Raw genomic sequence first — 10534 nt, 5'->3', positions numbered from 1 at the left:
TGAAGGAAAAGCAGCCAACAAGTGCTCAGCATATGTGGGAACTCCTTCAAGTCTGTTGGAAAAGCATTCCAGGTGAAGCTGGTTGAGAGAATGCCAAGAGTGTACAAAGCTGCCATCAAGTCAAAGGGTGGCAATTTTGAAGAATCTCACGTTTTCATTTGTTTAACACTTTTTTTGGTTACTATATGATTCCATATGTGTTATTTCATCGTTTTGATGTCTTCACTATTATTCTACAACGTAGAACATATTAAAAATGAAGAAAAACCCTTGAATGAGTAGGTGTGTCCAAACTTTTGACTGGTACTCTATATGTTATGAGGGAATCATATCATAATTCCCAGATTAAGATTATTTCTAGAGAAAAAGATTACATCAGTGAAAAAGATATGGCAGAATACCCTTTGCCCTTTTAATCCCTTAGGTCAATGCTAAAGTAGTGACTACTCTAATAGCCTGGAGAATATTCTCCTAAAGAGCTTCTAACCTGCACACTCAAATTGAATGGTGCTCAGTAGTCCTAGCAGCAGCATGGACAAAACAAACATGGAAATGGCACCCTATTCCCTATATAGTGCACTACTTTTGACCAGGGCCCTATCCTACTGTACTTCCTACTTTCAAGCAATGCTTTAAGCAATGGTCAGCAACACTACCATCAAGTGGATGAATGCTGGTGCAAATTGATGTTAGTGTTATTTTCGAAGATGTCTCAACGCACATGGGACTTGGGAGCAACTCTTCTGATGGGCTGTTTGAATGGACTGTCATGTTGATACAGTGTCATTTAGATCCCGTTTTTCTTGTTTTTGTTATAGATTCAAAAGAGAAGTACCATTGGCAGTAAAAGGACATCAAAAGGTTGGCAGGTAAGAATTCTTAATCAAAATACAGTCTCCCTGACAGAGTTTAGTCCAGAGGATCTATCACCACTGGATTATTTACTTGGTTATTTTATTGAACAAAAATATAAACGCAACGTGCAACAATTTCAAAGATTTTACTGTGTTAAAGTTCATATGAGGAAATCTGTCAATGGAAATAAATTCATTAGGCCCTGATCTATGGATTTCACATGATTGGGAATACAGATATTTATCTGTTGTTCACAGATACCTTAAAATAAATTGGCCTCGCAATGGGCCTCAGGTACTCGTCACGGTATTTCTGTGCATTCAAATTGCCATCAATAAAATGCATATGTGTTCGTTGTCTGTAGCTTATGCCTGCCCATACCATAAACCCACCTCCACCATGGGGCACTCCGTTCACAAAGTTGACTTCAGCAAACCGCTCGACTACATGACGCCATACACTTGATGTGTGGTTGTCAAGCCGGGTAGATGTACTGCCAAATTCTCTAAAATAAAATTGGATGCAGCTTATGGTAGAGAATTGAACATTAAATTCTCTGGCAACAGCTCTGGTGGACATTCCTGCAGTCAGTATGCTCCCTCAAAACTTGAGAAATCTGTGGCATTGCGATGTGTGACAAAACTGCAGATTTTAGAGTGGCCTTTTATTGTCCCGAGCACAAGGTGCACCTGTGTAATGATCATGCTGTTTAAGCCGCTTCTTGATTATCTTGGCAAAGGAGAACAGGGATGTAAACAAATTTGTGCACAAAATTAGCTAATGAAACATGGGACCAACACTTTACATGTTGAGCTTATATTTTTGTTCAGTATACTTATTTAAGCTTTTGTTAAAGTGGAACTGACAGCGTTTTAGCTAAATTAAATCTCATTAAAATCGGTTCATATACACTCACAGGAAGAATATGACAGTTCTAAGCGAGCACTTAGATATGGTCATTTTCACGTTTTCATAAATTCGTAAAATGTTTGGGTATGACGTATAGTAGGGCATTTGTGAAAATTCTAAAGCAATATCATGTGGGAACGAGGGCCGTGCGTTTGCAGTAAATAAAACCTAATAAAAACAGGACCGGAGTATATGCTCCTAAAAACCAATGAGGGGATGGGAGAGGCGGGACTTGCAGCGTATCAAGCGTCACAAATAGAACCAAGTTCCATTTTAGCGCCTGGCTACGCAGACGCTCGTTGACGCGTGCGAGCAGTGCAATGATTGAATAACGTGTATGTGTACATTATTTTGCAACGCTCGCTTCGGTGTGGTCAGCATGTTATCCTTAGCATGGGCAGGGTCAAGGTAAGTTCATATGCCCTGTGATGCACAGTTCCAACTTGATATGTAAAAACACTGCCATAATTAATTAATCCTCATGAATATAAGCATAATTCTATGGATATTCTGATAAGATTATATTTTGTAAGCCCTTTTGCCTTCTGATTGTTATTATTATTATTGTTATAGGACAAATACATGTTGTATTCGATATTCGACATGTACCATTCGATAGGATGGTTGGTTTTCATATAGCCTGAGTGCCAGTCTGTTTGTGCTATCATGACAACTTGTCACTCATTGTCATACCAAACATGTTTGGTTTGACAGTGACAGCAGTGGAGTTGGCAAGAGCACAAATTGATCCAGGACAGAATAGTCTTGACAGTATGCTAGAGGTTCAGAGACAATGAAAATAAGTGTAATTTGAAACCGTTTGTTTCATTAGTCGTGTTTTTGTCCCCTCCTCACAGCCCTATACTGAGGAGGATTCCAGATATCACCAAAAACACCATGAGTAATTCAGAACAGCTCTTAAGCATAAATGATCACGACTTCACAATGAGGCCTGGCTTTGGAGGTGAGTTTTTTTAAGTGCTTTATTGTGAGCCTTACAAATCTACCATTATCGTCATCATTCTTACTTAATCATGATTTATCATTAAGTCGTTGTTAAATCATGCATTGATGTCGATGACAGATTTTCTGAAAAGTTACAGCTGTTTTACTCAAGTGAAGATATAGGACTTTATCAGTTCTCATGAGCGGATAGACACGATGTCTCGTGCTGCAGTGTGCCTTGAATTGATGAGATAACCAACTGGGATTATGTCTGCTGTGATTAATTACACAGTAGTAGCACCAGTCTGGAGCTCAGGGTTTCAATAACACTTCTCTGACTTCTCTAATCTGAAGCCTTCTTGGGACTCGAATCCAGCTACTGCTTACTGATGTATTCATCCCAAAACACCAATAAAAGGGGATAAATTGAGGTGTAATTTAAGTCCAAAAATGATTAAGATTCCAAAATAATCTATACAGACAGTGAATTGTAACAGACGTAAACAAAAATTGCAGGGTAATAATTCCGCGGTGGTGTTTAAAGCCAGTGAATAGTTGATGTGTGATTGCTCCATGTGATATGACATATTTTACAGCACACTGACTCAACCATGTATTAACAATATAGATGCAATATGTCTGATATATCATCTTGTGTGAATCTGCACTTGAGCATGCAACAACATTGCCACATCATTTTGTACTAAGAGGCAATGTAGGCTCTTATAACTGAGTCGTATCTTTGACTGTTTTACATTGTGGTTATACGTACATACAGTACCAGTCAAAAGTTTGGACATACCTACTCATACTCATCAAGGGTTTTTCTTTATTTGACTGTTTTCTACATTGTAGAATAATAGTGAAGACATCAAAACTATGAAATAACACATATGGAATCATGTAGTAACCAAAAAAAAGTGTTAAACAAATCAAAATATATTTTAGATTTTAGATTCTTCAAAGTAGCCACACTTTGCCTTGATGACAGCTTGTGTTTTTTGCAGGGCTCTGGATGAAAGGGACCAGAGGAGAAAAAAGCTCATGGTTTTTAATAGAATTGTCTGGATAAACATGACCCTTAAATACAGCTTCATAATCCAGACAGTTTAGTATTACAGCATTTTGGAAGTATAATTTTAGATAGCCATTGACCTTTTGTTTTTGTCTGTATTTAATGATGTACTGTCAAGATTACCCCTACTCCGATAATTAACTATATAAGTTATATAAGGAAACGAGTTACATAAATGTTAACATATCTGATTGGCTTTGTTATAGTGCTGTCAAATAATATATTTTTTTTATCAAGTTAGTTGCAGGATTTGCTGTGATTAATCGCGATTTCTGTGATTAATTGTGATTTCAGAAGTGTGCTAAAATTGAACTTTAATTTGGGATTTTTTATAAACATAAGAATATTGACATCTTGATTTTGCTCAAAGTAACGGTAAGCTAAACCCAGTAAATTGATAAAGCACACTTTCTTTAACCTCAATCTTAACTTATTTTTGACGTCGCAATGTTGTTTATAGCTGTATAGATTTATGTATTTGGGATGTTTTCAGTTCATTTTGAACACTGTTTTTTAAATGAGTGCCCGACATTTTTCAAAATGGACCTCAAGTTAACTGATTAACTGTGACAGCCCAATGGAAGTTGTTTACTTATGTGTTACGTGTTTTCCTTTGAATTAAGATCAGATTTGAGTTGTGTATCTTTGCAGGACCTGCTGTTCCAGTTGGAGTTGATGTTCAGGTGGAAAGTCTGGACACGATCTCAGAGGTTGACATGGTAAGTGGTTCAATACTTTCTGTGAGCTGTGGTGTAAACCAAAATAAAGCATCCAAGATGCATAGATCATCCATGATTTGAGGATTTGGAAAGAAGAAGGCAAGACAATATGTGATGGCTCTGTTGAAATACTAGCATTGTCATGCTCTGTGTTTCAGGACTTCACCATGACCCTGTATATTAGACACTACTGGAAAGACGAGCGCCTCTCTTTCCACAGCACCACCAATAAGAGCATGACCTTTGACGGGCGCCTGGTCAAGAAGATCTGGGTGCCAGACATGTTCTTTGTCCACTCCAAGAAGTCTTTCACACACGACACCACCACAGATAATGTCATGCTGAGAGTCTACCCCGATGGCAAGGTGCTCTACAGCCAAAGGTAATTCACCTGGTCAGAATCAAACTATAGTTTTGTTCTCAGTTTAAAGCATACTGGGGTAATGGAAAAGCTTTAGTGAAACATACTTCTGTGATGATGAGTAACATTGCCTGAGACTGGAAAACTTGATAATAATGGATCGGATTTATATAGCTTCTTTCTACCTACTGAGGTACTCAAAGTGCTTTACATAGCATGGGAGAAAATCACCAGGGGCGGCTCTAGCCTTTTGGGGGCCCTAAGCAAGATTTGGTTAGGGGACCCCCACCTACATTTTACATCTCAATCAAGGGCAAATAGACAGATTATTCACCTAGTGGATTCAGGGACTCAAACCAGCAACATTTCAGTTACTGGCTCAACACTCTTAACCGCTAGCTTACCTGCCGCCCATAGGGCTCTGGTCAACAGTAGTGCAATTAATAGTTTTCCAATTTGCCAAAAATACATTTTACTGGGACCCCTCTTGATAGTGGAGAGAAATAGTTTACATTTAAAGTTCTACACATTTTGCCATTGGGTAGAGAGAACATTTTGCAGTTTTATTGCTAATTTCTTGCAATTTCCTGTAATTACTTTTGCCATGCTAACATGATCTGAGTGAGAATGACTAACGAAATCAATGGGGGTTCCCTGGAGATCAGGGCCCCTGGGCATGTGCCCTGCTTGCCTGTTTGGTATTTGGTCATGATAGTTGGCTAGACTAAATACCGATCTAACAATTGTTAGATGACATGGCCTGAGTGACTGTCAGTGACAGACATGATAAGAGAAAAAGTAACCTGCCCAGGGACTGCGGTTGAAAATTAGCCGGCTGGCTAAAACCGGCACTTTTACTGAAACGTTGATTAATGTGCACTGTCCCTGTAAAAATAAAAAATAAACAAAAAAACAAAATTATGCACACATTTTGAAATTGCACCTTGTGTATTCTACTATTCTTACTCCCAATAGTAAGTTGAGACCCCACTGAGTTCCTAAAAAATGGTAATGTTTTTGGTCAGGCCCCGTAGTGGCCGGGGGCACTAAGCAACTGTTTATGTCGCTTATGCCAGGAACCAGCCATGACCTCTTCCACCACCAAGGTTTTAGCGAAGCAGATACCTTTGTGAACTGTAGTGAGTACAGTAGCTTGTTACGTAAAATTAATCCAGAAAAAGCCGACAAATGATGGGTGAAATCTAGTTTGCTAGGTCTGATCACTATTTGGAATGGAATCAACTGAAGAGAAGTGTGTGGTGTTGTAAACACTAGTCTTTGCCAACTGGCAATTTACCCCCAAAGTGATTTCATTACGCAAATCACATAGCTGCCAGATGAGGCAGGCTAAATTTAAACCTTCCATTCTTCTTTTTTTTCACCCATGAGCAATTTGCAAATGGAAAAGTGCTGTCATGCTGTTATTGTGGGATCTATATCCTGGCCAAGTGTGTCTATATATTTAACTTGACCAATAAATAGACATGCATTTTGTATCATCACAACACCATTTAATGAATGTGGTGATAAACTGTTTGTCAGTAAAGTATAGGCAAGCTGCAGGCAGAAAGTGAGTTTGTCATTTTAGTGAGTAATCAGAATGCTGGACCCAAGAGAGACACTGAATTTGTAATCCAGTTGGTCCATTTGAGAGTTTAGTCAACAAGAGCCAGTATCAAGATGTCTGTGTCCGTAGCGCCCTCTGCTGGCAGACAAAACACACTGCATACAGTCTTCTTGACACCTGTGGACACGGATAGTCATTAACACTTCCATCACTGGTGGAGTCAGCGATCCTGCTCCAAAAACTCTGGTTTTGGGACTGTGAAGTCTGCCCTGGTAGACACACAGGCCGTCTGTAATCCCAATCTTGCGGTGGATTATAGGATTTCTCTGTTATTACGGATGTATAGGATTTGTGGAGGGACAGGGTGGTGTGTGTTCTACTTTAGATACAATGCAGGCTCATCATTAGGGTTAATCTCTCCGGGGGTTGGACCCAGAGATTTGACAGACAGAAACAGATTGGGAAGGGGATTAAATACCTGTTTACTATACGTGGACCTCCCTCCCAGAGGATCCCGTGTAGCAGCGGGTCTCTTCTATACTGAGCTGGATTATCTCTGCTATTTTCATGTATTCATCCCTGCCCTGGGGGCTCCAAATCTCCTCAAACAACGGACTCTGTGTGTACTGTATGTGTCTGAAATATGATATACAACAACACATATTCACCCACATCCCCCAGCCCCAACCTATTTCTCGTTGTATTATTGTATCTACATTACTCAGTGTATTTCTTGACCTATAGGACAGTCCTTCCAGGATTCTGCGATTCTGAATAGTATTATTACTATTATTATTATAATTTTAACAATTCCCGCATATTATGTGTGGGCTTGTTAATTTGACCAATCACTTCACTAGTTCTGCATAAAACAGTCCAATCATCGCAATATTAGCGCAAGCAACTGAACCATCACTGCAGTACAAAAAGAGGGATCGCAATTTCTACCAATCGCCGCACATTTACCCCATAATATGGTTCAATCAAGCCACACATCAACACACTTGTTCCTTTGTCAGTGCATTTTCATGACAAATTGGACAAAATCATTTCATTTTGCCATGCAAAATGTCAGCACTGCTGCAGCAAAATCAAGCATTTTTGTCTGCAAAATATACATGTTTTTTCCTGTGAAAACCCGGAGAACTACTGATCTTAGCCCGAGTGCCAGTCTGTTTGTGCTAAAATGTCAACTCCTTGTCATTCATTGTCATGGCAAACATTGGCCTTGGCAATGGCAGCAAGAGCGCTGGCAAATGCACAAACAGATCTGGGACCAGGCTATACTCAGCTGTCTGTGTTGTGTTCTCACGCAGGGTGACAGTGACATCAATGTGCAGCATGGACTTGAGTCGCTTCCCTCTGGACACACAGACCTGCTCCCTGGAGATCGAGAGCTGTGAGTCTCTGCTCTGATGACTTCACTTCCATTTTGACTCTCTCTCTCTCTCTCTCTCTGCTGTCACATTCAATTATACAATATAATGCACCTGTCCATAGACTCTTGTTTCAAGTGGTGGACACTGAACAACATGCCCCTTTCTTTTTCAGATGCGTACACGGATGACGATCTGATGCTCTACTGGAAGAAAGGGAACAATTCCCTGAGCACTGATGAAAATATCTCCCTCTCCCAGTTCCTCATCCAGGAGTTCCAAACCACCTCAAAACTAGCCTTCTACAGCAGCACAGGTACAGCACTGAAGGCTGAAACAGCACATGCTGTTCACTGTGATTTATCAAGGTTGGGTTTCAGTTATGCTAATACAATGCATTGTATATAACATATGTAATAATCTTATCCTCTTCCCTCCAGGCTGGTACAACCGTCTGTATATCACCTTCACCCTGCGACGCCACATCTTCTTCTTCCTGCTCCAGACCTACTTCCCTGCGACTCTGATGGTCATGTTGTCCTGGGTGTCGTTCTGGATCGACCGTCGGGCCGTACCGGCCAGGGTTCCTCTGGGTGAGTTAGCCCTTAGTAGTCCCAAGATTTTAGCCAATGCTTGTTCGAAGCTTATTATGATTATGTCTTCTACAGTGTTGATGTTTCGTTATTACAAAGCCTAAACACCACTGATATTCTGCTTTCGGTAGCATCTCCTGCTGTGTCCCTAAGTTTCAATCTTTCTGAACAGACATTGTGTGTTGTGCTGTGCTCCAGGTATCACCACGGTGCTCACCATGTCCACCATCATCACTGGAGTCAACGCCTCCATGCCCAGGGTTTCCTACATCAAAGCTGTGGACATTTACCTCTGGGTCAGCTTTGTGTTTGTGTTCCTATCGGTGATAGAGTACGCTGCAGTGAACTACCTGTCTACGGTGCAAGAACGGAAGGAAAAAAAGCTACGAGAAAGGGTAAGTGCCATTTTAACAATCCATGGATCCAAAGTGTCAGTTTCTCAGTCTGTAAAATATGCCCTGGGAAGAGTTTACCATTTAAAATTCCTCTGGAAAAAAAGTGTAGGCTAGATGTGTACAGTATGTGCTTGTCGGATGGAAAATATGGGTACTGTAGCTCGGGATCAAACCCGATCTCTGTGTCTGTCTGCAGCTGCCCTGCACCTGTGGCATGACCCACCCGGGCATGATGGGCAGCTACAGCGAGGAGGACGTCAACAACACGGGGAACTATGGCTGTATGCTCGAGGAGAACGGCGCCATGAAGCAACAGAGGATGATGGTTCATCTGGACATTGAGGAGAACAACCAAATCACAGGACATGTGGGCTCCAGTGCCTACAGCAGCATGTGGGTCGACACCCACGCCATAGACAAGTACTCCCGGGTCATCTTTCCAGGGTCGTATACTCTGTTTAACATCATCTACTGGTCCTGCTACCTCTAAAGATGCACAGAGTGGAACGGATGTAGTTTTCCCAGATATAGGACTTTCAAAACACAGAAAGTGTCACAGTATGTTGCAACACTCTTTATACTGTGACACTTTCTATGTTTTGAAAGTTCTATATTTTGAAAATGTGATTGCTGACATGCAAAGCATTTTGGGACTGTATCAACAGTGGACTAACGCAAATACCAAAATATAGTTTTTGAGCGGTATTTTCCTTTAAGCGAGGGAACAAAGCTATACCAAATAATTTCTGTAACAATAAGTACATTATTGTGCAGTTTAAATGAGAGTAGCATCCAGAATTGCATGTCTTGGCAACTTTGTAAAACGTTAATGCAATGTCTATGAAAACAGTGTCCAAATGGTTATTTCAAACTGTGCTATATACAGTGCCTTGCGAAAGTATTCGGCCCCCTTGAACTTTGCGACCTTTTGCCACATTTCAGGCTTCAAACATAAAGATATAAAACTGTATTTTTTTGTGAAGAATCAACAACAAGTGGGACACAATCATGAAGTGGAACGACATTTATTGGATATTTCAAACTTTTTTAACAAATCAAAAACTGAAAAATTGGACGTGCAAAATTATTCAGCCCCTTTACTTTCAATGCAGCAAACTCTCTCCAGAAGTTCAGTGAGGATCTCTGAATGATCCAATGTTGACCTAAATGACTAATGATGATAAATACAACCCACCTGTGTGTAATCAAGTCTCCGTATAAATGCACCTGCACTGTGATAGTCTCAGAGGTCCGTTAAAAGCGCAGAGAGCATCATGAAGAACAAGGAACACACCAGGCAGGTCCGAGATACTGTTGTGAAGAAGTTTAAAGCCGGATTTGGATACAAAAAGATTTCCCAAGCTTTAAACATCCCAAGGAGCACTGTGCAAGCGATAATATTGAAATGGAAGGAGTATCAGACCACTGCAAATCTACCAAGACCTGGCCGTCCCTCTAAACTTTCAGCTCATACAAGGAGAAGACTGATCAGAGATGCAGCCAAGAGGCCCATGATCACTCTGGATGAACTGCAGAGAGGTGGGAGACTCTGTCCATAGGACAACAATCAGTCGTATATTGCACAAATCTGGCCTTTATGGAAGAGTGGCAAGAAGAAAGCCATTTCTTAAAGATATCCATAAAAAGTGTTGTTTAAAGTTTGCCACAAGCCACCTGGGAGACACACCAAACATGTGGAAGAAGGTGCTCTGGTCAGATGAAACCAAAATTGAACTTTT

General features: G+C 40.5%; 1 protein-coding gene across 1 annotated transcript; it reads left to right on the top strand.

The window, feature by feature from the left end:
• The first annotated feature begins 2157 nt into the window (after nucleotides 1-2157).
• LOC110522110 (gamma-aminobutyric acid receptor subunit rho-1-like) lies at nucleotides 2158-9730 on the top strand. The gene is made up of 8 exons (XM_021600235.2): nucleotides 2158-2172; nucleotides 4408-4503; nucleotides 4662-4885; nucleotides 7748-7830; nucleotides 7983-8123; nucleotides 8248-8400; nucleotides 8599-8795; nucleotides 8992-9730. The coding sequence occupies exons 1-8, from the start codon at nucleotides 2158-2160 to the stop codon at nucleotides 9283-9285; spliced, it is 1203 nt and encodes a 400-aa protein (XP_021455910.2). The 3' UTR covers nucleotides 9286-9730.
• Nucleotides 9731-10534: the final 804 nt, after the last annotated feature.

This window comes from Oncorhynchus mykiss, chromosome 4 (assembly GCF_013265735.2).
Source record: "Oncorhynchus mykiss isolate Arlee chromosome 4, USDA_OmykA_1.1, whole genome shotgun sequence".
In the NCBI taxonomy this organism is placed as follows: domain Eukaryota; kingdom Metazoa; phylum Chordata; class Actinopteri; order Salmoniformes; family Salmonidae; genus Oncorhynchus; species Oncorhynchus mykiss.
The sequence above is the reverse complement of the archived record's forward strand: the minus strand, read 5'-3'. Positions and strand labels throughout refer to the sequence as shown.